Below are 27458 nucleotides of genomic sequence, written 5' to 3'. Positions count from 1 at the left end.
TTTTATGCCCTTCAGTTCCATCTTCGGACTCTTCAAGAGACTCTTTTGCTCGACTTGATCTGTGTTTACAAGAATAAAGCGCCATGGATGTCATGTTAACCGCACTTCCCTCACATGCTCTTCTCTCCTCCTCGTCCTCTCTTCCAGGGAGCAGAATGGCTATCGCTCTGCCCAGACTGGGGGCATGATGCCTGGGCCTATGAGGCAGCAGGGCATGGGGGGCCCCAACCCCAACGCCCAGATGAACATGCCCCCTGGCGCAGGGATGGGGATGGGGGGTATGAACCGGGGCTATGGGCCCATGAATGAACAGAGCCACATGGGACAGATGGGAGGGGTCTCAATGTATGGAGGAAATGGAGGTGGGGGTGGGGGTGGGGGTGGCGGTGGAGGCATGGGCAACAGAATGATGCAGATGAATCAGATGAATCAAATAAACCATATGGGCCAGATGAACCAAATGAATCAGATGGGTCATCAGATGAACCACCCGGGTCCAGGGAACCACCCAGGCATGCAGCATTCCCAGCACCCACAGCAGCACCCCTTCCAGAGCAGTGGGGGGTACGGACTTGGGGGTATGAGCAGCCCCTTGGGGAGCCCCCGGATGAGTGGCCCCCAGCAGGGGTTCCTGATGTCCCCCCGAAATCGAGGCAGCCCCAAGATGGGCGCCAGTCAGTTCTCTCCTGGAGGTGCGTCAATCAGGGGGTTCACTATACATTTGCACAGTTTTGCTGTGCTTCATAAAACACAAGATAATCCATTTTATGTTTTTGATTTTTTTTTTAATGTTTTGTTATATGTAGAAGTCGTAGTACAGTTTCTAACAGTGTATTTTGTTTCTTTCCCAGGCATGCACTCCCCCATAGGCCCTCATGGAGGAGGAGGTGCGGGAGGAGGTGGCACCTCCTTTTCCAGCAGCTCCCTCAACGCCCTCCAGGCCATCAGCGAGGGAGTCGGGAGCTCCCTCCCTTCGACCCTCGCCTCCCCCTCCCCGGCCCACAAACCAGACAGCTCCCCCAGCGTCCATTCCTCCTCTCAGTCCTCCCAGCCAAGCCAGCCGGCCAAACCAGGCCCGGACGGCTCCAAAAGCCCACCTGGCCCCGGCGAGCACCACCACCCCCTCCACCACCACCACCACCACCACCCACACACCCAGGCAGAGGGCTGCGGAGACAGGTTGGACAGCCAGGCCACGGCAGGCAGCAAGGAGCCTGGAGAGGGGGCCAGCGAGGCTGGGGTGGCCAGCTCAGAACCCACCCGGAGAGTCCCAGACAGTAAGGGCCATAAGAAGCTGCTGCAGCTGCTGACCTCCCCCACTGAGGAGCTGGGGTTAGGGGGAACTGGTCCGGCCTTGCCCTCTATACCTCCCCCACCAGGCAGCAGCAACATCCCAGCAGGGTCCGACACTAAGGACCCCACAGGAGGCATGACCAGCCCTTCCTCTACCGGAGTCTCCTCCTCTTCCTCGGCCTCCACCATTCAGGGCCCGGCGTCAGGCCCAGGTGGCGCTGCTCTGGCCAATGCTCTGGCCTCGGCCCACTACACGGCATCGCTGCAGGAGAAGCACAAGATCCTCCACAAGCTGCTGCAGAACAGCAACACGCCCGACGAGGTGGCCAAGATCACAGCCGAGGCAACTGGGAAGGTGACACTGGGGGACCAGGAGGTTCCAGGGGAGACGGGGGCTGCGGGAGGAGGAGCAGGAGGAGTGACTGAGCCCAAGCAGGAGCAGCACAGCCCCAAGAAGGAGAAGACCCACGCGCTCCTCCACTACCTCCTCAACAAGGACGACACTAAAGAGCCCGTGGACGTGAAGCCCAAGCCTGAGGAGCTGGAAGGAAAGGGCCCCCCAGGAGCCACTGCCGGTCCCCCATCCAGAGGCCCTGGACCCACCCCTGAACATCCAGAAAGCAAGATCAAGTCAGAGCCACCTGATGAGGTAACCACACAGTGTGGGGGTCAGATCGTTACCTTGCTGGTAGATTATTAAAATCACATGAGTATTCATACTGATAAGTAAGATATTGATTGGGCACCATTGGCCTTCAGTGTGAACATTTCCATTGCTCAGAAGTGCTGAACCTCCGTAGGTTGTGTACGCCTGAGTGTGATACTGTGTTGTTGCTGATACACGTGTATCTATCTTTTCACCAGTTGGAGAACCTGGAGTCCATCCTGGGAGGTCTGAGGGGTTCTGGCTCTGAGTTCTACCCCGAGCAGGGAGGAGGAGGAGGGGCTAATGAAGGAGGGAACAAGGCCCAGGGTTGCCTCGATGACAACCTGCAAGGTAGGACCGATCACATTAAGCAACATACACACAAACATAAAAAAAAAAAAATGTTTTAGCCCTTGCCTCAAAGTAACTTCCACACAGAGAGTCTGGATACCAGGCTATGGCTATGTACCTGTTCTATCTGTTGTGTCCCTCTGTGTGTGTTCAGGGAGTCCGGGGATGGCCCCTGGCCAACGAGGCCCCTTTCAGAGGGCCATGTCAGTGGACGCCAAGCCCCCCGGCGGTCCTGGAGGGGCGGGGAGGCGCCCCATGCTCATAAAACAGGAGAATATGTTGAGCAGCCCAGACGGATACCCAGGGAACATGGGTGTGTGTCCGCGAGGCGTTGGAACAAGTAACTCATTTAGTTATTTGACTCTCTCTTTCTGGCTCTGCTCTGTCATTTATGTCCTCTGTCTTGCCCCCCCCCCCCCCCCCCCCCCAACTTCAATGGTCTGTGTGTCAGTCAGTGCCGTTGAAGCTTTGTGAGAAAAATCTCATCCAGGTGTCTGTGGTTTGTGTCTCCCCAGGGCCGATGAACAGGGGCATGGGGGTTCCCCAGCGCTCTCCCATGGGGGGGTCAGGGGATTGGGGGATGCCCCGCTCCAGCGCCAGCCCCGTGGGCTCAGCCGGTCACCCTTCTATGATCCGCCCTGGCATGGACTACAACTCCAAAGGCATGATGGGAGGGCCCATGGTGGCCAGGTCCAACAGTGTTCCTGGCACCAGATCCATGCTGCAGCAACAGCTGATGGACTTGGGTACGTGTGTATGCGTTAGTCCATCAAATAAACATGCTCGGGTGTAATCTCTGTGTGTCTGTCTGTGTGTGCATGTGTCTATGTGTGTCTGTAATCCGTAGTAATTGATTCTGAGCGATGGAATATCTGGTTAATATGTGTTGTGTGTGCAGGATGTTCTGGTGAGATGGGGATGAGTCCGTTCAGTCAGCAGGGCCAGCCCAACCAGTCTCCCTCCTGGCCTGACAGTGTGATAGGCATGGAGGGCAACCACAACAGGTAAACTGGTCTTCCATTGTAAGATTTCTTCTAATATATGATTTATACCAGGACAATTGGCAGCCAATGTTATCATGTCATACTTTTAACGGTTCTCTGGGTGTGTTTCAGGCGTCAGTTTGGGAACGCCCTGGACGAGCTCCTTGCTCCGCCCACCACCAGCGAGGGCCAGAGTGACGAGCGGGCGCTGCTGGACCAGCTGGACTCTCTGCTCAACAACACGGATGGCATAGCCCTGGAGGAGATCGACCGGGCCCTGGGCATCCCTGACTTGGTCAGCCAGGGCCAGGGTCCAGAGCAGCACGGTGAGCCCTTCCCCGGCCAGGACCCCTCCATGGTGCTGGAGCAGAAGCCTCTGTACGGCCAGGGCTACCCCGGCCCCCCCTCCATGGCCATGCAGTCAGCCTACGGGGGGAGCCCCATGCAGGGCCAGCTCCAACAGGGGAGCTTTGGCCCCATGCTCTCCCAGATGGGCCAGGGGGGCAGCTTCGCGGGGATGGGGGGTATGGGTCACCCTCGCGCCAACATGATGAGACCCAGGATGATGAGCGCCACCAAACCTATGAGGCTCCAGCTGCAACAGAGATTACAGGGCCAACAGGTTAGAGACACACACACACACACACACACACACACACACACACATACAGATAAACGCACACAGGATTTTATGTTGACAGGTTCTTATTTCCTTCCTCCCTCAGTTTATGAGTCAGACTCGGCAGGGGATGGCCATGAAGATGGAGAACCCTGGAGTGGGTAACCCCGGAATGAGGCCGGGCATGCAGCCTGGCATGGGGGGACAGGTAGGCACTCCCCTCTCCTCCACATATACACACACGTACACACAACCTAGCATTTGGGAGCCACTTGTGCCTAACCTTTCCTTGTTGTACATTACACACAGCCAGAACTCTAAATACACACACACACTCACTACACTCCTTCTCTGTCCCCAGCCTGGCTTCCTGAATGCCCAGATGATGGCCCAGCGTAGCAGGGAGATGGTGACCATGCAGATGAGGAGACAGAGGATGATGATGCTCATGCAGCAGCAACAGCAGCAGGCGGCAGCGGCCGCCGCCGGGGGGTTCAGCCCCCCTCCCAACGTCACCGCCCCCGCCGGCATGGACACCCCCATGGGAGGCCCCAACATGGGCCAGCCGGGCCCCCAGCAGTTTGGCTACGGGGGAAACTACGGTGAGTTTGGGTTGGTTTGACCTGAAGGGCCACAGAGTGTTGCTGCTCCCTAGTGGTGAGTTGTTGTATTTGCAGTGAGACATGGAAGTGTGTGTGGGTGGTGTGTGTTCCCATGCTATAGCTCATGTAACATGTTCCTTCAGGTATGACCCAGCAGGGTGACCCGTCGTTCGGCCCTGCGGGCGGCAGCCCCCCCAACACTATGATGTCAGGCCGCCTGGGTCCTCAGAATCCCATGATGCAGCAGCATCCCCAGGGCGGACCCATGTACCAGAGTGCCGAGATGAAGGGCTGGCCGCAGGGAGGCATGGCCCGCAACAGGTGTGTGACAGAGAGAGAGCGAGAGAGAGAAAGAGAGAGAGAAAGAGAGAGAGATAGAGAGAGAGAGACAGAGACAGAGAGAGAGAGAGAGACAGAGACAGAGACAGAGACAGAGACAGAGACAGAGAGCCTAGAACAACCAGTGAACTAACTAACCCACCTCCTTCCCTCCCTGTCTCTCCAGTACGTACACCCAGCAGCAGTTTGCCCAACAGGGTAACCCAGGACAACAGCAGTTTGCCCAACAGGGTAACCCGGGGCAACAGCAGTTTGCCCAACAGGGTAACCCGGGGCAGCAGCAGTTTGCCCAACAGGGTAACCCGGGGCAATACGGGGGCATTATGATAAACGGGGGCATCCCTGCCAACGGAGGAGGGGGCCAGATGGGGGGCCAGATGGGGATAAACCCCATGGTGATGGGACGTATGCCGATGGGGCCTGATCAGGTACACAGCTGTTTATAGATTGTGTGTGGGTGTGTGCATGGACATACAGTAAGCATGTGGGAGTGTTGTCAATATTTATGTACACACGCAGAGACGCACACACACACACACTCGATGTCTACACAACTAACCCCATTACCTCTGTTCCTTACAGAAATATTGCTGAACCTGAGACCGAGGCGTGTGGTGGAACAGAAACGGACTCAATGTGATCCCTTTCAGAGAGAGGAGTGCAGTGCTCAGTGTGTGCCAGACCAAACGTGCATGTACGTGTGAGTGGTATTCTACTCCCACCAGTTGGGGGTGCTGTTCCTCTGAACTCAAGGACATTCTCACAAAATAAGACCGAGGACACACTCTATTCTACATGCACTTACATGAGACACGCCATGACCCACCAACACACACACACACACACTCAAAAACAGTCATGTATGTAAAGCAGAGATGCACTGTGACACACACACACACACACACACACACAGATACACAACTGTTTCATTCCTCCATCAGTCTTTAGTGATGTAGTTTCATTAGTCCTCTCTCTGGGTTCTATGTCTCTGTCCTGGACACACGCCAGTCGCTGGACCAAACAGACTGAAGCGGGGACACCCAACTAATAATGATCTGGCTCTGACAGAACGGCCGGACATGAGAAGACATCCTCTCGTGGGATGTAACTGACGTCATGCTGGGAATTCTCTCTCTGCTTCGGAACACTGGAGGAAGACAGTCCTGAAGGACCACTGTGTATGCAGGCATTGCATCCCATCCGGTCTCTGAATCCACTCTTAATGAATGACATAATACATATGATGTAGTCCCATTGCTGGAGAAGGTGGGAGTTGCTTGTGATGACTGACACAGGGTCAGCTATTTTCACATCCCCCTAATAGTTGAGATTAGGGACCCTGATCCTAGATCTGTGGTCATGGGCAACTTCTACCTCTATAAGCTAAATTACTATACTGATGAGCAGGCCTATAGTCAATGAAACAACTCAGAAGTAAGTAATTGAGAGTCAGTATACATACACAGTGGTCCTGCAGGAGACTGGGTTAAGGTACGACAGAAAGAAATACTAGTTGGCTGTGATTGCACTTTACGGAAAGGCTGTCGTCAAAAGGATTGTGGAAATATTTCTTGGTCATAGAGGCCTTTACCCAAGAATGAATGCATAACAGAAAATCTTGTTTTGCTTTTGTGTTGTGTCGGAGGATGGGGACTATTTTGATTGGAAATGGATTACCGTGACGATCATTATTCTAAATGGTTAACCAATTGAAAGGCAGTAAGCACAGATTTTATAGAACACTTTCTTCTGCAGTGTGTTGATTATGGGGAAGTTAGTGGATTGAAAAGGTTCTGATTATTAAAGTAGATCCTTAAAATGTGCTGACCTATTTCAGAGGGCACAATTACCCTCATATTTATACAACTATTCATAAATGATAATAAAAAATAAAAAAACGATGAGTATATTGTATTTTTAAGGAGGAATTCGTAAGGTTTACGTTCTTGGTTACCTCATGGAACACTTGATAGCAATTTTTGCCAGTTATTGAATGAGTTAATTCCTAAAGTAATCCACACACTGTGAAAGAAAGGGTTTCCCTGATTTTAGTGTATGTTTATGCAGATTTCTAGCAATAATTTTTTCTCTTGGTTCTCCTGTGAGGGCAAAGTGAAGCATAATTTCCTCAAAGTGAAAGCGATGGTACTCCAGTATTAGGATGCGACTCGTCTCGTTTGGAATTTTTTAATTTTGTCTGTGAATATAAATTGTATATACGTTTCAAATGTATTATATATATATAAAAATATGCTTTTGTAGGTCACATACTGTTTTTGCACAGATTGTCAGGCTCGATATTTAAAGTATAATTTTCTTATTATGTCGTAGGTCAAAACAGCTTTTATTTTCAATACTTCAACCATGGGCGAAAAGCAAGGGGCTATTTCTTTGATCAATACTGAAATACTTTGGCTCGATTTCTCTCAGAAAGCTACAACTGCCACTTTTGTTCTCTCAGAAAACACTTTTTTTATTTGTGATCTATAAATCGTACATTTCTCTTTTGCAAAGACATTGCGTATATTTAGAGATGCTTGTGTGATCCTGTCATTTTCTATCAATAGATTTTTTTTTTTTTAATTAAAGAGCAATCAAACACACACAATGCCTAAAAGAGGTTTCATGTGATTGTGTTAGACTTATGAGGGTCCATGTATCTTACCAGTGTGTGGATTGATATTTTTAGATAGGGCCCTATGAGTCCCATGGCTCTAGTTCTCAGGCTCCCGAGTGGCGCAGTGGTCTGCATCTCATTGCAAAAGGTGTCACTGCAGTACCTGGTTCAAATCCAGGCTGCGTCACATCCGGTTGTGATTGGGAGTACCATAGGGTGGCGCACAATTGGCCCAGCGTTGTCCAGGTAGGCCGTCATTGTAAATAAGAGTTTTTCTTAACTGACTTGCCTAGTTACATAAAGGTTCAATTAAAAATTGTATTTAAAAAATAGTTCCATTCCTTATAATTCCATACTCTATAATTGGCCAGGCTACTTAACAGCGACTATGTGTTCACAGGTATGCTATTATAGACAACCCAGAATCATTACAATATCAAGACTGCTTTTCTAGTTTTCTCCCCTTCCGTTGGGCACAGATGCTGGTTTGTGGTGGTCAGTTTTTACTGTATGTGGGCTTTGAGTTACAGTCTTGATCACTGCGGTTAGTTATATTTGTGGCTTCGCTTTTTCAATAGGAAGAGTCAGCTCATGTTGAGGGAGGCTGTACACAAGAGGGTCATTTGGATTCCCTCCCTCCCTCCCTCCCTCCCTCCCTCCCTCCCTCCCTCTCTCTGTCTGGTTTGAAGGTTATTTTGGGACATTTTACGTTTTATGTTGAACCTTGATTTTGCATTGACATTGTAGTATTTTCTGTGAAGCTTTGTGAGAAAATCTTTTAAGACATGCTCAATCCAAAGATTTTTGTTTTGTCATTCTGCAGTGCTTAGAAACCAGTTGTAGATGGTGCAAGTACTCTACTGGTGTGAGCATTTCTCTGCCGCACAACCTACATGTAATCTGTTTTTCTTTGTGTGTGTCTATTCCCATTCATACACAACATAGAGTTAACATGGGTCTGATTCTGCTGAAGTGATTTTAATCTTGTTTGTAATTGTAGTCGTTTTATTTTCTTGATTTTTATCTCTTGTAATGTACGGCCAGTTCAAAGTTGTGGTGCTGGAAGCAGTTCTTTCATGAGATTGACCACTCAGAAAGGAAGCTATTTTAGTGGCACTAACCTGAGGTAGAAGACTGCCGTCTGACGATAAGAGACTATCCCATGGAGTCTAAACTATTTACAATGGCTTCAATGCTGAAGACGGCTATCTTATCTTTTAACACAATGGAGAGTGTCTTTACGCTGTTTTATGGAAACTTCATTACATCATGGAATAGCCTAGAACGATTTTTTTGTTTTGTTTCAGTCTTGATGAAGTATATTAAAAAAGATTTGCCTACTGAATATTCAAAATAACTGTTTTCTGTGCTTATGCTTAAAAAAAAAGATTCCTCTTGATGTATCTACCCTTTGATTTAAATGGAAAGAGGGGGGAATAAAATATCACTTGGGGGGGAGGGGATATACAGTCATAATTTCAGGATGTAAATTACTGTCGCATTTTTTCTTACTTCTTTCTTGATGTTAATATTGATGTAAATACAAATTTCTATTTAAACATTACATTGTGTGTGTGTGTTGTGTTTCATTATAGTAACAGTACGTTTACTAAGTTCCAAAATAGCTTGGCCAGAGGGAAGGGAATGAGAACTTGGGTTAGAGGGTAAGTCACTGGACTAGATGATAAAGAATAGGGGCACTTATCATATGCGTACAAATGATGTCTGGAGACTGAGGGTCTGCGTGAACTAGGGGCCCAGAGGTGAGAGAGTGGGAGGAGGCGAGGGTTGTCTCTGATGGGGGGGTGGTTGGGTTATTGTATGGTGTGTCAAGAGGAAGATGGTGGGTACAGTTGGCTAGAGAGGTGCCAGCACATGTCATATGGAATATGGGGTCTCCTTGCCACTGTACTAAAGTGGTAATCTCAAACCTTTTCAAACAAAACATGAATTTGAGACTAAATGCACACCAAGATCCTATCGCTGTCATCAACAAACAAAATGTCTCTGCCCTTCTTTGTCTCATTGTTTAGTAGGCCTACTGAAGGTAAGAACATTTTATTGAGTTGACCTCTACCCGTGTCCTTTTCCCACACAGAGAGGGAGAGAGAACCAAAAATGTGTGCAGGGTAGTCATGCACCCCCGAAAAATCTGAGTGGGCACAAAGTATGTGAAAATGGCCTGGGGGTGGTCCGGAGGGGGCCAGGAAGTTGGAGAATTTAGAATTTTTGAAACACCTGAAACTGCATTTTTTTTGCCATAATCATTATGCTTAATACTATGTAAAAATATATATATATATATGATTTTTGTGCGTATCTAAGCATACCTCTTGAGCTGTCTGTAACTAAATATGCTTCTCTGCATCTATGTTAAAATCTGGATAAAAGATTGAAAGAATGTGAGTCTTATTCAATACATTTAGTTTGCTTGCTTTTCTGAAGTCTACCAACCTTACCAGCAGGCATTCCAGCTAAGATGGTTAGACAAGCTAGCTACTCTAACTTGATTGATGGCCTGAAATGGTTTCTTGGTAGCTAGTTCTGAGGTTTGGAGATTGGTAACCTATCTGGGCTAGCTAAAGCTTCATAAAATGCCTAGGTGGCTAGTAGTATTACAGAGAAACAACATTTTTTTTTTTTTTAACAGAACAAATCTGAGGGGTCATGTGTTCCCTACGGGCATGACGCCTATGTGTGTCAGTGGAGGCTGCTGAGGGGAGGACTGCTCATAATAATGGCTGGAACGGAGCAAATGGAATGGTCATGTGTTTGATGCATTTAATACCATTCCGCTCCAGCCCATCCTCCCCAATTAAGGTGCCACCAACGTGTGTGTGTGTGTGTGTGTGTGTGTGTGTGTGTGTGTGTGTGTGTGTGTGTGTGTGTGTGTGTGTGTGTGTGTGTGTGTGTGTGTGTGTGTGTGTGTGTGTGTGTGTGTGTGTGTGTGTGTGTGTGTGTGTGTGTGTGTGTTTGTGTGGGCCCTGACAGTGAATCTCAGTAATACAAAAATAAGGTCCAGTTGCCAGGACCACAAATTCCATCTAGACAGCGTTGCCCTAGACCACACAAAAAACTATACATACCTTGGCCTAAACATCAGCACAACAGGTAACTTCCACAAAGCTGTGAATGATGCAAGAAGGGGCTTCTACACCATCAAAAGGAACATACATTTTGACATCCCAATTAGGATCTGGCAAAAAAATACTTGAATCAGATATAGAACCGCCTTTATGGTTGTGAGGTCTGGGGTCCGCTCACCAACCAAGAATTCACAAAATTAGACAAACACCAAATTGAGACTGCATGCTGAATTCTGCAGAAACATCCTCTGTGTACAACACCAAATAATGCATGCAGAGCAGAATTAGGATGCTACACCTACAGAGAGATTAACCTAAAGAAGAGTCCCCTAAGCAAGCTGGTCATGGAGCTCTGTTCACAAACAGACCCCACAGAGGCCCAGGAAAGCCACACAACTACACCCAACCAAATCATGAGAAAACAAAAAGAGAATTACTTGACACATTGGAAAGAATTAACCAAAAAACAGAGCAAATTGGAATGCTATTTGGCCCTAAATAGAGTACATAGTTGCAGAGTACCTGACCACTGTGACTGACCCAAAATTAAGGAAAGCTTTGACTATGTACAGACTCCGTGAGCACAGCCTCGCTATTGAGAGAGAGCGCTGTAGACAGACCTGACTCTCAAGAGAAGACAGGCTATGTGCACACTGCCCACAAAATGAGGTGGAAACTGAGCTGCACTTCCTAACCTCCTGTCAAATGTATGACCATATTAGAGACACATATTTTCCTCAGATTACAGACACACAAAAAATTCAAAAACAAATCCAATTTTGATAAACTCCCATATCTATTAGATGAAATACCACAGTGTGCCACCACAGCAGCAAGATGTGTGACCTGTTGCCACAAGACGAGCAACCAGTGAAAAACAATCATTGTAAATACACCCCATATTTATAACTATCTATTTTCCTTTTTGCACTTCAACTATTTGCACATTGTTACAACACTGTAAATAGCCATAATATGATATGTGTAATGTCTCTCTCTATACCTTTGATACTTTTGTGAGTGTAATGTTTACTGTTAATTTCCGGTTGTTTATTTCACTTCGGTTTATCCATTCCACTTGCTTTGGCAATGTAAACATATGTTTCCCATGCCAATAAAGCCCTTTGAATTGAATTGAGAGGGAGAGAATACATGGTCGCCTCAACATTACAACCTTTTATCTTGTCTTTCCTGTGAATGGTCACCCCTGGCGTGCGCTTTTGTCTTTAATTATCTCAATTTCCTCTCACCTCAACTGCCGTTTTATGTGCGTTACTGTCTCTAGCCAAGCCTTTTGCGCTTGCTGTAGCCCTTAATCAAAAGTGAAGGTGATGTTTTATGGTCAGCAACCTGGAACTTATAAAATGACAGCAACTCAGAATAAACCAGTCCCATGAAGTTGGGCGCCAGTTTCCATGTTACTTGGAACAACATCCACGCCGTTTAAATTCTTGGAATATGCTATTATCCGGTAGTCTTATGTCTTATAACTCGACATAGTCCGAAAGGCTGAAAACTCATAAATTAGTCAAATCAAAGCCTAGGCTACTAGCCTACACGTTAAAATGACCTATTGATCACGGTTAAGTATGTTTATGTGGATTCATTGCAGCATAAAACGGTGTTCTTTGTGTCTTCAAAAGACAAAGACAGGTGTAGGAGAACGTAAGGGTGCAGCTGGGAGGGCGTGGGCAGCGGAAAACGTCACATATAAAGTTCACAGGGGGCGTTGCTTCGCTTATGTATTGGCCAAAATGGGAGTGGGCGTGTCTGAAACTCCCCTAGTATAAATATTTTTTTCCTCTCGTGAGATGTTTCGAAGGAGTATTCAAGACACCTGTCAAGAAGAACCTGGAGTGTAGCCCGTACATTGGTCGCCCTGCTTCGATATAACTCAAAGCATGGAATAAAGAAGTCATTTTGCATCGATACAGACTGGACGAATCAAGCCTGATTGCGCGCTTGAAAATCTTCAAGCTTCCATCTCTCCAGCACCAGTTGTGTTGTTTAGAACTTTGATATACCACATGTGACTCTTTATATTGTGGTTTTCCCCATAGACGGTTTAGTTTTTCCATTCGGACGCAACGGACAAATGCTTTTCCATCAATTTGTTAACGGAGGTCTGGAGACAATGCATCCCACTATTCAGAATGACACTACTTTCACTAAGATCTTTGTCGGTGGTTTACCTTATCATACCAACAATGCATCCCTTCGAAAATACTTCGAGACGTTCGGGGATATTGACGAGGCCGTTGTGATAACGGACAGACAAACCGGGAAATCCCGAGGATACGGCTTTGTAAGTGTATCGTACTTCATCTAACACGCTGTGCAATACTCCCTTCCAAATTCTCCATAACCTTCCTTTTGGCGGGACAAAACGCATGTCAGGCTGACTGTCTGCTGTTATTTTCTGCCCATGTTCTTTGTTTAGAAACCATTTAATTTGACTGTAAATGTAGCGTATTGTAGGTTACAGGAAGTGGACTACTGTAACGTGTGAGAAATTGTGTGAGTAGTGCGCTACAGAGCGCGTAGCAAACTGCCAGTTATTTTGAGCGCACATTATTTTGTTCCCTTTGGTGTCAAAACTCAGTGGTATCATGTAGATTCACTGATATTACTTAATTTCATAGTACACTGCATTTTATTTTGATGACACTTTATATTACCAAAGCCTTTATAACAAAGTTACTACATTGTAACCAATGATGAAAGTGCCTTGTGACAGATAAGTACACCCAGATGAGAAATTCTATCACGGGATACTTTCACAAACTGTTCCCCTAGCCACCTTGAATTAGGCCACTGTAATGCTTACCCAACCACCTTGAATTGAGAACATATTGAAAGTGAGGCAAGTTTCAGTTATGTTTTACTGGGTAGGCTGGGCCCACTGCACGTTTCCCACAACCAACTGTAAACCAGTACGTTTCCTTGACATTTTCTGTATGGATCTGTACATGTGTTGTTGACACTCCCTTGTGTATTGGGCTGAATGTGCTTGTGTAATCTGCAAAGCAAAGAGCGCGTGTTCTTAACTCGGTGTTACACACTTTGTTCGGCCAACAAGGATGTGTGGTGTTGCAGTCACCATGTTTTATCATGAGTAGATTATTTCTTACAAAGTGTAACATCAATTATCTCCGAGTCCTGAACAACAACCCGCTCCCTCTCCAATCACACACACACACACACACTTCCTCTCATACACAGAGAAATACACACACACACACACAATGATTAACAACATCAAATATATATGCATAATGAATATGAGCTGAAACAATGTGAGATGACCAAGCGTGAGGGTTTTACTTGCTCTGAGATATTTCACACTAATTTGCACGCAAGTTTATTTACGCACTTCAGAACAGTGTTTTTAACTATGTGTAAAAAAATAGTTGTAATACGAATAGTAGGGGAAGATAAGTAAACAGAAAATTATTGGTTGTATTTACAATTTTGTTTGTGTTCCACTGGTTGCCCTGTTTTCATCGCAACGGGTCACATTTTGCTGCTATGATTGCACATTGCAATTGCGGTATTTCACCTAACAGATAAGGGAGTTTATCAATGTTTGATTTGTTTTCAAATTCTTTGTGGGTCTGTGTGATCTGTGGGGAATATGTGTCTCTAATATGGGCCTACCTTTGGCAGGGGGTAAGGAAGTGCAGCTCAGTTTCCACCTCATTTTGTGGCAGTGGGCACATAGGCAGACCTGGCTCTCGAGAGAAGAAAGGCTATGGCAGCCTCTCTCAATAGCAAGGCTATGCTCACTATGCTTTTCTTAATTTTGGGTCAGTCATAGTGGTCAGGTATTCTGCTACTGTGTATTCTCTGTTTAGGGCCAGATAGCATCCAGTTTGCTATGTTTTTTTTTAGTTGATTCTTTCCAGTGTGTCAAATAGTAATCTTTTTGCTTTCTCATAATTTGGTTGGGTCATATTGTGTTGCTGTCCTGGGGTTCTGTGGGGTCTGTTTGTGTTTATGAATAGAGCCCCAGTGTAACGTATACGCTGGGAGTCGGGAAGCAAGTTCAGGGAGTGAATCATTTAATAAATAAACATGGACAAAACAAGAAACACGAGTAGCATACAGACATGAAAAAACGGAACAGAAACAATAACGTCTAGGGAAAGAACCAAAGAGAATGACATATATAATATAGGGAAGGTAATCAGGCAGGTGATTGAATCCAGGTGAGTCTGATGATGCGCTGATGCGCGTAATGATGGTGACAGGTGTGCGTAATAATGAGCAGCCTGACGACCTCGAGTGCCGGAGAGGGAATATACGTGACAGTACCACCTCCCTAACGCGCGGCTCCAACCGCAGGACGCCGACCAGAGGGACGGTCCCAAGGACCAGGAGTGGGCCAGTCTCTTCTGCCAGTCTCTTGAACCTGATGAGCCAGCTGAGGCATGGGAGCCTGACAAGCTAGCTGAGGCATCCTCGGTAGATTCGGCAACGGACACTTGACTGGACAACCGGGTCTTGTAAACTTGACGAACCTGCTGAGGCATGGAAGCCTGACTTGCCTGCTGAGGCATCCCCGGTTGCGGCAGCCGGACCCGACGTCACCTAGACTCACAAAAAACTCCCTGATGCTCCCCTTCGGTGAGGCGTTATTCTGTAACGGACCCCAAACCTCACAGCCATAGAGAGCAATGGGTTCTATAACTGATTTGAAGTATTTTTAAGCAGATCCTAATTCTCGGGATGTCGAGTTTTATGTTCCTTTTGATGGCATAGAAAGCCCTTCTTGCCTTGTCTCTTAGATCGTTCACAGCCTTGTGGTTTAGGCCGAGGTAGGTATAATTCTTTGTGTGCTCTAGGGCAACGGTGTCTAGATAGAATTTGTATTTGTTGTGCTGGCAACTGGACCTCTTTTTGGAACACCATCATTTTTGTCTTACTGATTTACTGTCATGGCCCAAGTCTAACAATCTGTGGAGAAGATCTAGGTGCTGTTGTAGGCCCTCCCTGGTTTGGGACAGAACCACCAGCAAACAGTAGACATTTGACTTCAGAGTCTAGGGTGTGGCCAGGTGCTGCAGACTGTTCTAGTGCCCTCACCAAGTCATTGATATAACACTCAGAGGCCAGTCTATTAGGTAAACCCATCTAGTACCGGGTTGGACCCTTTGCCTCCAGAACAGCCCGAATTCTTTAGGGTTTGGTGTTCAATCTTGCTCAAATGGTATCAAGGGACCTCACGTGTGCCAGGAAAACATTCCCCCACACCAGTCACCACTGCCACAAGCATGTACCGTTGACACCAGGCAGGAAAGGTCCATGGACTCCTGTTTTTCTACTTCTCAATTGTCCAGTGTTGGTGATTGTGTGCCCACTGGAGCCCTTTGTTTTTAGCTGATAGCAGTGGAACCCGGTGTGGTCGCTTGCTGCAATAGTCCATCCTTGACAAGGATCCAGGAGTTGTGTTCTCCGAGATGCCATTCTGCACACCACAGTTGTACTGCGCCATTATTTTTCTGTTCGTGGGCCGCCTTTTTGCTTACAAGAATCTTACCATTCTCCTTCAACCTCTCTCATCAACCAGCTGTTTTCGCCCACAGGACTGCCACTGACTGGATGTTTTTTGTTTGTCACTCCATTCTCGGTAAACCCTGGACACTGTCGTGCGTGAAAAGCCCAGGTAGACAGCTGTTTCTGAGATTCTGGATCTGGCGCACCTGGCACTGACGATCATACCACGCTCGACGACGCATAGGGTTACTAGTTTTGCCCGTTCTGACGTTCAATCGTACGTACACTAACTGAATGCCTCGATGCCTGTCTGCTTTACATACTGTAGCTCTTTGTGTTTGTTTCATGTGTTCCAATTTTCCCAGAAGTGATTTGATTCTATACATTCACATTGAGCTGTTTTCTGACATGCTGTTCCTTCTTTTTTTTCTTAGTGTATTTCGGTTCTGTTTTAGGGAAGATGTAGATTCTGGTTTTCTGGGTCTCTTGTGTTTTTGGTTGGATGGGTTTCTTAATTCTGGTTTTGCATTTTTCATCAAACCATTTGTTATTGTTAGTTTTCTTAGGTTTTCTGCTAGATTTCTTTTTACAATTTGATATGTTAGCTGATACTGTAGGTCAAATATACTGTTCTCTGTCTATTCCCTGTTTCACACCTGGTAGTTTGGTGGATGTGAATAACAGCTCTCTGTAACCTAGAGGGCAACCAGTGGGTCCATCTCCTCTATACCATATTTCTTGCAGGATGACAATGTCTGTGTTTCTGATTTCTTTGGTGAAGTCTGGGTTCCTTCTCTTTAGGCCAAAAGCCTACTCATGGGGTTGCTCGTTTGTGGGGGGGGGGGGGGGGGGGGGGGGGGGGGGGGGGGGGGGGGGTGGACCGACTCACTTTGGGTGGAGGAGTCGTCACCAACAGAACTTCTCCTGCTGTGCTCTCTCTTTGATTCTGTAAAAGTCCTGTTGGAAGTGTTTGATGTTGCCCTGCACGGCCACTGTTCCAGGCTGTCTCAGTTTCAGGGTCCTCCTTTTTTCACTATTCAGATTTTCCACCCTCTGCCTCTGACAGAGGGGTAGTGTGCTCTTATAACAGTTGTTTATGTTCCCAGTCTTGTAATTGTCCACAAATAGGGTCTCTGGATTGTCCCTGAGGAGCTTCTGTTTGTACTGTTTTTCGTGCAGTCTCTGTCCCTTTGTTCCCCTCCTTCTCCCTTTCTCTCTCTCTGTCCCCCCTCCCCATTTATAGCTCAATGCTCTCTGTCCCTCCCTCCCTCTCTGGGGGAGGCTATGTGTTGTGTGTTAGAAGGTAATCCCCTGGTCACAGAGGTGTGACGTGTTGGCGCTCTGCGATAAGGCTGCAGTTTCTTTTTGACTTCCTTCCACACACAGACACCCCCCCCCCTTGTCAAGCTGTGTGTGGTTATGAGAAAAGGGGGGGAAGGGAGAGTGTCGGCGAGAGAGATAGATAACAAGACAAGAGAGAGATGAGGGGAGTTAAAGCAATGCATATTTTCCCTACCTGCCTGTTCATACTCATGTTGATGAGTTTAGCCAGCCAACCAGTGCGTGTTCTGTCTCTGGCCCAGGGCCGGACAGTCTGCCCGTTTCAACCCTGACTTCCCATAGCAGTCGAATTCCCCCGGCAGGCAGCCTTCAGAAACACAGCAATCAACCCGTCCAGAGCACAGTGTTCGCATAGGACTCCAGAGTATGATGCTTTGAAATAAAAGCAAAAAAAGAACGAAGTGCCATCGGTGCCCTGAACTGTTACTAATGTCATGTTTCAGTTCACTTCGCCTCATTTATTAGCAGAGTTTGGAACTACTCTTACTGTAATAGATGCAGTCACAGCTGTGTGTGTGTGTGTGTGTGTGTGTGTGTGTGTGTGTGTGTGTGTGTGTGTGTGTGTGTGTGTGTGTGAGAGAGACAATGAATGTGTGTTTCGATGTACCATGTTACTGATTGCTCTTATTTAGCATCCCCTTGTTAGTAAAATAATGATAGAATTGAAGGATCCCCTCCCTGCACACCCAGACTCCCACCATTCCCTGTGATAGGTCAGGATGCCGGTGCCCCCTAACCCGAGAGACTTACTCCCCCACAGCAGCAGACGGCTCAGCCCTGAAATCCTCTGTTTCATACTTTACCATCACACACTATGTCATAACCACACAGGATCTTACTATCTACTGGAGCTCAAACAGTACAGTATGAAACCTGATACGCTTTACTGGGATTACAGGGATTTATTGGTGAGATACGAGTTCCCGGATTGATCACTTCCTGAATCCCAAACCTGTGTGTTCTTTCCTCTTCCTGTCAGGTGACTATGATGGACAGGGGGGCGGCAGAGCGGGCATGTAAAGACCCCAACCCCATCATCGACGGTAGGAAGGCTAACATCAACCTGGCCTACCTGGGAGCCAAGCCCCGCAGCCCACAGACAGGTGTTACACACACACACACACACACTCTTTCTCTCATACACAGACAGGTGTTACACACACACACACACACACACAGACTCTTTCTCTCATACACAGACAGGTGTTACACACACACACACACACACTCTTCCTCTCATACACAGACATACAGGTGAGCGCAGCAGATGACACACTGTTGACTACTATTATAGCTACATTCCTCTAGATTATACGGTACACAGACAACACACTTGGTGACACACACAGCTTCTCCCTGAGGGGGCCATGTGGTCAGGCTCATAGTGTTAACTACCAGCCTGTTAACTACCAGCCTGTTAACTACCAGCCTACCAACCACCAGCCTGTTAACCACCAGCCTCTTTTTCCCCATTCAGACTCCACACACTCACTCTTCTCTCAGCCTGTGGAGAAAATACAGGGATGAAATCTAGTGCACCACCATATAGATGACAGGCATGTCATTTTTAGATGTAGCATATGTGTGAATGACGCACAGCAGTATACTGTACCTCTGTTGGGGTGTTGTTGCTATGTTACACTCCAAACATGCAGCTGATGAGATATGTCAGAGCATGGTATTTTGTTATTTTGTGTGAGATGAGAGAGTCTGTGTGTGGGTGTGTGTGTGGTGGTGATAATGAGAGAGGGGGGGGGGAAATAACAGCAGATCTGACTATTCCTTGTCCTGTGTGACTCAACTCACCCAGGGAGTCATGATAAACAGAACATTACCAATGGGGGGGGGGGTCTGGGTGTGTGTCTGTGAGAGTCAGAGGAACATTAAGTGTTTGTGAGAGAAAAAGGAGTCTGAAGGTAGTGAGATATTGAGGGAGAGGGAGAGAGCAATAGAAAGAAGGAAGGAGAGATGAGTCTCCTATCATCACATTCATGGTGAACTCAGGAGTCAATGAGGTCAGAGCTGCATGTGTGTGAACGTGTCAGCGAGTGTGTGTTTCTCATCAGTGTCCCCGTAGATTCTCGGTTTCGCTTATTTAAACAGTGCCAGAGTCTGTTCAGCTCACCAAGGGAGGGAAAGACGGAAGGACAGAGAGATGAAAAGTAAATGAGTGGTAGGATCTCTTCCTCCAGACTCTGTCCCTTATGCAAGCTCTGTATGTCTGTCTGTCCTGGTCTGATTTCCGTCTTGTCCTCCCAGTAGCTCAGATGATGTCTGTTGTTTTATATAGTATCTGATGGTCTCTGACCCTGCTGGGTTCTCTCTGCCACACAGGTGTCTCCATCGGTGTGCAGCAGGTCCATCCCGCCCTGATCCAGAGGCAGTATGGGTAAGAAGGAATCACTCTCTGTCTCTGTCGGCCTTTCACCTTTTCCTCTTGCCAATCTGTCTAGTTGTGTGTTCAGCACATGTTGTAGCTGACAGTCCCAGTGGTCTCATAGAGTCTGAGAATGACCCCTCAGCCAGCTGTGCTAGCATCAGTTACAAGAGAACACAACTCAGTGAGAATATCCAGACACTGGCTTGCTTCACTTAACTGGCGAGCCTGCTGCTGTTTCCTAACATGGATACATTTGGACATGGGGATATTCTTAGCCTGCTTATGGCTCTCTTTCTCTCCCTCCCCCTCTGTATCTCTCTCTCTCTCTCCCTCTCTCTTCCTCCCCCTCAGTATCTTTCCTTCATCTCTCGCTCTCTCTCTTTTTCTCTCTTTCTCTCTCTCTCTCTCTCTTTTTATCTCTTTTTCTCTCTTTCTTTCTCTCTTTCTCTCTCTCTTTTTCTCTCTCTCTCTCTTTCCTCCCCCTCTGTATCTTTCCTTCTCTCACGCTCTCTCTTTCTCCTCTCTTCTTTCTCTCTCCCTCCCTCCCCCCTCTGTATCTTTCCTTCATCTCACTCTCTCGGCCATGGTTGACCTACACAGGCCGATGCGCTACTAGTCAAACCATTACAACACCTACTTACACACACACACTTCCAGGGAACGAGTGTGTTGTGAAAACAGGCTGAGTAGAGAAGTGAGGGGTTGGCCTGTGAGTCAGGGTGTGATGGATGGGTGAACAGTCTCAGTGGCATGGGATGTGCGTGTGCTTGTTTGTGTGTCTGTGGGAAAGAGCACTGTTGACACCGTTTCAGTCAACTCACTCATACTGGTAAGTGGCAGGCTAGTTCTTAATATTCCGTACCAAAGTTATTAGTGATCTACAATGAGTGGACAAAACATTAGGAACACCTTACTAATATTTTGTTGCACACCCTTTTGCCCTCAGAACAGCCCGACTTCATCGGGGCATGGACTCTACAAGGTGTCGAAAGCGTTCCACAGGGATGCTGGCCCATGTTGACTCCAACGCTTCCTACACTTCTGTCAAGTTGGCTGGATGTCCTTTGAGTGGTCGACCATTCTTGATACACATGGAAAACTGTTGTGTGAAACTCAGCAGCGTTGCAGTTCTTGGCACAAACCGGTGCGCCTGGCACCTACTACCATACCCCTTTCAAAGGCGCTTAAATCTTTTGTCTTGCTTAAAAATCCCTCTTTAACCTGTCTCCTCCCCTTCGTCTACACTGATTGAGGTGGATTTAACAGGTGACATCAATAAGGGATCATAGCATTCACCTGGTCAGTCTGTCATGGAAAGAGCTTTTGTGCATGTTTTTGTACACCCAGTGTACTTCACAACTAACTTAGTTGTGAACACTTAGTTTGACCCAGAAATAAAACATCTCTCTGGCATTTGTTTGGACAGAAGGGAGATGACCAGAGCTGTCCATGGTTTCTGATGAGTGCTATACTATATTAGTCTAAATGATCCTTTCCTATTCTGTGAGGCCAGTCTGATTGGGGTGTGTGTTCTGTGTTCAGTGGGAGCAGGGATTGTGATAGGCCCGTCAAACCCCCATGGCTCACAGGGCTATTAATATTGCAGCCGCCGGCTTTCAATTATTGAATGATATATTGAGTGGTAAGGGAATTGAGGCTGACCCAGATGAGCCTGTGAATGAATTATGGTGGGCTGATTGAATGTCTCCTTCAGAGAACCAATGGACAATTAAAGCACAAATGCTCCCTCTCTTCTACTGGGTTTGATCATGATAAAGTCGCTGTCTTGTCTGCCACAACAATGGGAAGGACTTCCTCTTTCTTAATCTTTTGCGGAAGTCACTTGGTATGGGGTGGATTGATCTATCTTGGTGAAGTCTTGACTACTCTGTCAAAACACACACGCGCACCCCCCCTCCCCCCCCCAAAAAACCCACCCAAACTCATCATTTTGGCGGTAAGTAAGCACCATTGTCTCAGAGCTAATAGAGTCGGGCTCCTTCTGTGGGGAGCTCCGCCTCTCCAGGAGTTTCTCTGGCCCGGGGTTCAAATATTGCTCTGTCTGTCTGTCTGTGTCTCTGTCTGTTGTCTCTGTGTTTCTCTGTCTGTGTGTCTCTATGTCTCTGTCTGTGTGTCTCTGTCTGTGTGTCTCTGTGTCTCTGTCTGTCTCTGTCTGTCTTATTGTAAAGGGCAAATAACAAAGATAAACAGAACAAGAGAAACAGAGCTTCTGTCCCCAGGCTTGGTGTATTTACATGGATGTTTAAGAGGGGACTAATGACTAATGGTAGGAGTGGCTGTGAAGAGGTGTGTGTGAATGCAAGTGTGTGTGTGGGGGGGGGGATCTCAGAATGTGGTCCAGTGGCTGCCTGTAGGACCCAGAGTTGGCAAGGCAGCCGCTGAGGCACCATCTGGTCCAGCTAGCTGGCAGGGCAGACGCCAGGCAGGGCGCTGACAGAGAAGTGAGATTTGGCACTTTATTCAAATTCTGTTCTTTTTTTTTGAAGGAGGAGAGGAAGGAGGAGGCCGGGTGCAGTGTGGTGGGGTGTGTTTCCTGTTGAAACACAGAGACAGGGTGGGGTTGGGGGGGGATTATAGGGCTCAGTCACTGCAAACACACATCTGGGGAGGCAGGCAGGATTTGAGGGCGGGTGTGTGTGTGTCCGTGTGTGTATGTGTGAAGTTGTTGTCCTTTGCTGAAGTGGCAGTGTTACGGTGTCTGCGTGCTTCAGTTCGGCTGGCGGCTGGCCAAAGTCGACTAGGCGAACCGAACGAGTGTGCTCGCATACTCCCTTAAAATGCATTCGCTTGAAAAAGCAGAAATAGTACTGTTTGTCCGCTTTGAGACACTGTAGCAGTATACACTTCCTCAAAATAGTCCGAATTAATCTAAGATAACTCAAGACATCTGTCATTAATTTTGACCTTTTAGCGGAGGAGATCTTAGTCACACAATTTGACATCTAACTTAAGATGTTTGGTGAAGTATTACCCCCCCCCCCCCCCCCCCCCCCCCAAGAAAATGACATCAGAACGAGTTGCATGTCTCGTTGAATGACAGCAAGATGACAGTAAGAATCCCTACTGTTAACCAATCACCGACGAAGGGGTCTAGACTTCGGCTACCGACTTCGGCTTGCCTCTCAAAAGTTGTGTGCCCGAACAACCGAAAAAACCCTCACCGAAGTCCAAAACGTCACAAAATGTCGTCATAATATATGCACAACGCCTTCCGAACTGTCTCGGCTGGGAAGCATGCGGTCGCCTTTAGAATGGCTCAAACTGAGCCTCTCTTGTAAAACACCCTACCATCCAAACAGTGCCTCTCTTGTAAAACACCCTACCATCCAAACTGAGCCTCTCTCTCTCTCTCTCTCTCTCTCTCTCCCTCCTTTATTATTCGCAGTCTCCTCATTCCCCTACATTTCCCTCCTTTACTTTCTCTTCGTTGCCTGTATTCTACCCTCTATATCCTCTGGACATGGAGATAGTCTCTCCTCTTCCGAGTCGTTCCCCTCCCCCCGTCTCTCCTCTCTACCTATTGAGCATTGGGGTGAAATCATTTTCCCTCAGGTGTTATTTTCTGCTTCCCAGGGACATAATTAGACAAAGCTCTCCACTAAAATAGCCAATTATAAAAACCCAGTTGTTACAATCCCCCTGATGAAAGGGATTGACATTCAGAAACATTTGATCACGTGCCCATCTCACATTCCAAGGTATTATTTTACAAGGATCCTGATCTACACATTGTGTGTGCTTGACGTAAATCTTTACATACAGTATTCGGGTAATACTATGCCAAAGCTAGCACTATTCGAAAGCTGAGTGTTCAATGCCGTATGTCAGTCATTCACTGGGCATACTGGGTGCTGTATGTCCCCTGTAATTACAGTGGTGTGGTACATCATCTATGGATACTGTAGTGTACGTGCCTCTTTCTCCACGATGGCTGAGCCGTATGTTTGTCCTCAGGCCTGTGCATACATTCCTAATGTATAACCGCGTACTGTACACTTGTATCTATAATTTTCTTTGTCTCTTCAGATTGGCCCAGCAGTATGGGTACCCCCAGGCCTTCCTCCAGCCCAGCCTGTTGCTCCAGTCCCACCTCAGCCCCTCTCAGGCCTCCCTCTCCTCCCCGTATCTGGACTATAGCTCAGCCTACGCCCCCTACACCTCCACCCCCTCCACTGGCCTGGAGCTCTACCCCTACGCCCCCTCGCCCTCCGCTAGCTACCTCCGCTACTGCTACTCCCCCGCCACACCAGGCCCTACCATGTCTGCCCCCCCCACCCCTCCCACACCCATCCACCTCTCCCTCAACCCCCTCGCTGGCCTCTCTGCCCCCCCTGCAGCCTACCTCCAATATCCCCTCCACCACCCCGACCGTATGCAGTGAGGGGGGCCTGGGTTATGGAGGTGGGTGAGTGTAATCGGAGGGGGACACTCATGACAACAACGTCTGGAGACTTGGAACAAGAGGATTATTGCACTAGGACCTGTGACATCATCAGGACGAGACTCCTGACAACCAAGGAGAGTGGGGTCAGAATCAAAAGGGCTTTGTGAAAACAAACTAAACACACTGAGATTTCTTCCTTTTTTTCTATTAGGGTTATTATCCATTATTGTTATCATAGTTGTTACTATACTACTATTGCTGTTGTCGCCAATGTTTATATGAATGTTTGAAGAGCTCTCCTTGTGTCCAATGTCAAACGTGATGGAGTCAATGGAACATGAGAACACAAGAAGAGGAGAATGAATAATTCTAGAACCTACCACCTTCCACTCCTTACCGTCAGAGACCACCCACCCTCGTACACAAGTAGCTCAGGCTTTTCTGAGCAGCCCTTTAATGCTGTGGATGGGGTTTGAAGGTTGGGCGAAGATGAGTTGGATAGCCATTATATTTCACCAGATTCTCCGCCTCACTCTTCCAGAAGTACTACTGAACATTTCATTAGCGAGGTGAGACAGACGCAGAATCATAGAATTAGAATACTAGAATGGACATGAACCTTCTTATGATGGTCCAAAGGTCAGCCATGTTGGTCAGGGAGTTGGAACCATGGTTTGCCAGTGCTGTGATAAAGCAATTTATCAGCACTGTGTTACCTAGCTAGCCAGCCAGGTTTAGATATAAATTTATCAAATTAGCTGCCAATATGCCAACATTCCATTCAAAAAATTGTGAATTCACAGCCATACACTGGCTCAAATCAGTTAATGGGACTTAGACAAGTTGTAAATGCAACAAGTACTGATATTGTATCACATAATAGCACTCACAGCTTTCTGTTTACATATATTTCAGAGGCAATTTTATAGCCCCCTCTAGTAATTGAGTAGGATTTACAGTACCTTCAGAAAGTACTCATACCCCTTGACTTATTCCACATTTTGTTGTTACAGCCTGAATTCAAAAATGATTTAAAAAAAAAAAATAATCATCTCACCCATCTACACACAACTCCCCATAATGACAAAGTGAAAACATGTTTTTAGAAAGTTTAGCAAATTTATTGAAAATAAAATACTGAAATATCTAATTTACATAAGTATTCACATCCCTGAGTCAATACTTTGTAGAAACACCTTTGGCAGCGATTACAGCTGTGAGTCTTTCTGGGTAAGTCTCTAAGAGCTTTGTATACCTGGATTGGACAATATTTGACCATTTTATTATTTTCAAAAATCTTCATGCTCTGTCAAATTGGTTGTTGATCATTGCTAGACATCCATTTTCAGGTCTTGCCATATATTTCCAAATAGATTGAAGTCATAACTGTAACTCAGCCACTCAGGAACATTCACTGTCTTTTTGGTAAGCAACTCAGTTGCTTACAGTTTAGATGTGGCCTTGTGTCTTAGGTTATTGTCCTACTGAAAGCTGAATTAATCTCCCAGTGTCTGGTGGAAAGCAGACTGAACCAGGATTTTGCCTATGCTTAGCGCCATTTTTTTTTTCCTGAAAAACTCCCCAATCCTTAATGATTACAAGCATACCCATAACATGATGCAGCCACCACTATGCTTGAAAATATGTAGAGTGGTACTTAGCAATGTGTTGTATTTGATTTGCCCCAAACGTAACACTTTGTATTCAGGATATAAAATGAATTGCTTTGACACATGTTTTGCAGTATTACTTTAGTGCCTTGTTGCAAACAGGATGCATGTTTTGGAATATTTTTTATTCTGTACAGGCTTCCTTCTTTTAACTCTGTCAATTGGGTACTATTGTGGAGTAACTACAATGTTGTTGATCCATCCTCAGTTTTCTCCTATCACAAACTCTATAATCACAAACTCACCCTTGGCCTCATGGTGAAATCCCTGAGTGGTTTCCTTCTTCTCCGGCAACTGAGTTATCCTTGTAATGACTCAATGTATTGATACATCTTCCAAAGTGTGATTAATAACTTAACCATGCTAAAAGGGATATTCAATGTGGCTTCTTTTTTTTTTTACTCCATGGTCGATCGAGGAAAACCTCCCTGGTGTTTGTGGTTGAATGTGTGTTTGAACTTCACTACTCAACTGAGGAAACGAACAGATAATTGTACGTGTAGGGTACAGAGATGAGGTAGTCACGCAAAAAATAATGCTTAACACTATTATTGCACACTGAGTGAGTCCATGCAACTTATAATGTGACTTGTTTACTCATGAATTTATTTAGGCTTGCAATAACAAATGGGTTGAATACTTATTGACTAAAGGCATTTCAGCTTTCATTTTGTAATCATTTAGAAAAATGTTGAAAAACATAAGTTTGACATTATAGTGTGTAGGCCAGTGACAAATTCTCAATTGAATCCTTTTTAAATTCAGGCTGTAACGCAACAAAATGTGGGTAAAGTCCAGGTGAATACTTTCTGAAGGCACTGTATATGGGCAGCATCCTCTCCTGGACAATCTTCAGGAATACCTTTCTGTACGTGGCCTTATCACCTCTGTACATTCTATTCTCTATTTCAGAATTTTGTTCTATGTCCATTTCCTCAAGATTCATTCCTCCAGTGGAATAAATGTTTATGCACTCTCTGTCTCTGCTTGTCCGTCTATCTGCTCTATTCCCATTTTCCATGTCCTCCATATTTGTGAGTAAATTATTGCAGATTGAGATAATCACAATTTCACTGAATATGCCATTATTATTATTCTAATTGAGTATGGGATGAATATGTATAAGGTAGACAACACTGTAACATATGCTTTTTATATGATTGTTACCCTAAGATATTCATGTCAAAGCAGATTTTAGTAAAGTATGTATTTCCATATTCATCATCATGGGGAGACCTGCAACAGCTGGGGTAACTGACTATCTCAGTATTTTTTAACATGAGCAGATGCAGAAAAAATTCCAGGCGAATGTAGTCTGTACTATTTGGTATTGGAATAGTAACGTAATGTTATAACGATACAATAGTTGTCTATCAGGGAAGGTGAAATGATCTCTGCTAGAACGTTCTTGTCCATACTTGACTGATTGATGCTATGGGGGAGGGGGGGTGCGCGATTCAGTAGTTGTGTGTGTGTGTGTGAGGCAGTGAGTACGCGTGAGTGTGCCAGTGTGTGTTTTTGTTAGCTTCAGTGTCAGCCCCCATTGTGAGAGTCAGCGTTGTGCCATTGTCTCTGGGCCAGCTGCAGGGTACAGAGCTGCTCCAGGAGTCTCTGTCTACATAACCACCTT

General features: G+C 46.4%; 2 protein-coding genes across 5 annotated transcripts in view; both read left to right on the top strand.

The window, feature by feature from the left end:
• LOC120059487 (nuclear receptor coactivator 3-like) overlaps positions 1-7404 on the top strand; it is a 137041-nt gene extending 129637 nt beyond the window's left edge. For all 4 annotated transcript variants that reach the window (XM_039008581.1, XM_039008584.1, XM_039008582.1 and 1 more), the window contains 12 exons: positions 148-692; positions 852-1942; positions 2158-2290; positions 2445-2630; positions 2806-3036; positions 3189-3294; positions 3406-3895; positions 3999-4100; positions 4254-4494; positions 4638-4815; positions 5000-5261; positions 5416-7404. In XM_039008581.1, coding sequence (XP_038864509.1) covers positions 148-692; positions 852-1942; positions 2158-2290; positions 2445-2630; positions 2806-3036; positions 3189-3294; positions 3406-3895; positions 3999-4100; positions 4254-4494; positions 4638-4815; positions 5000-5261; positions 5416-5427 — 3577 coding nt within the window. In that variant the 3' untranslated portion in view covers positions 5428-7404. The remainder of the gene's footprint in view (positions 1-147; positions 693-851; positions 1943-2157; positions 2291-2444; positions 2631-2805; positions 3037-3188; positions 3295-3405; positions 3896-3998; positions 4101-4253; positions 4495-4637; positions 4816-4999; positions 5262-5415) is intronic.
• A 4964-nt stretch (positions 7405-12368) lies between these two features.
• Positions 12369-25185, top strand: LOC120058985 (RNA-binding protein 38-like). The gene is made up of 4 exons (XM_039007744.1): positions 12369-12841; positions 18353-18476; positions 19708-19762; positions 23801-25185. Exons 1-4 carry the CDS (start codon positions 12632-12634, stop codon positions 24153-24155), a joined length of 744 nt encoding a protein of 247 aa, XP_038863672.1. The 5' UTR covers positions 12369-12631; the 3' UTR covers positions 24156-25185.
• The last annotated feature ends 2273 nt before the right edge of the window (positions 25186-27458 follow it).

Source organism: Salvelinus namaycush, chromosome 14, assembly GCF_016432855.1.
Source record: "Salvelinus namaycush isolate Seneca chromosome 14, SaNama_1.0, whole genome shotgun sequence".
In the NCBI taxonomy this organism is placed as follows: domain Eukaryota; kingdom Metazoa; phylum Chordata; class Actinopteri; order Salmoniformes; family Salmonidae; genus Salvelinus; species Salvelinus namaycush.
The sequence above is the reverse complement of the archived record's forward strand: the minus strand, read 5'-3'. Positions and strand labels throughout refer to the sequence as shown.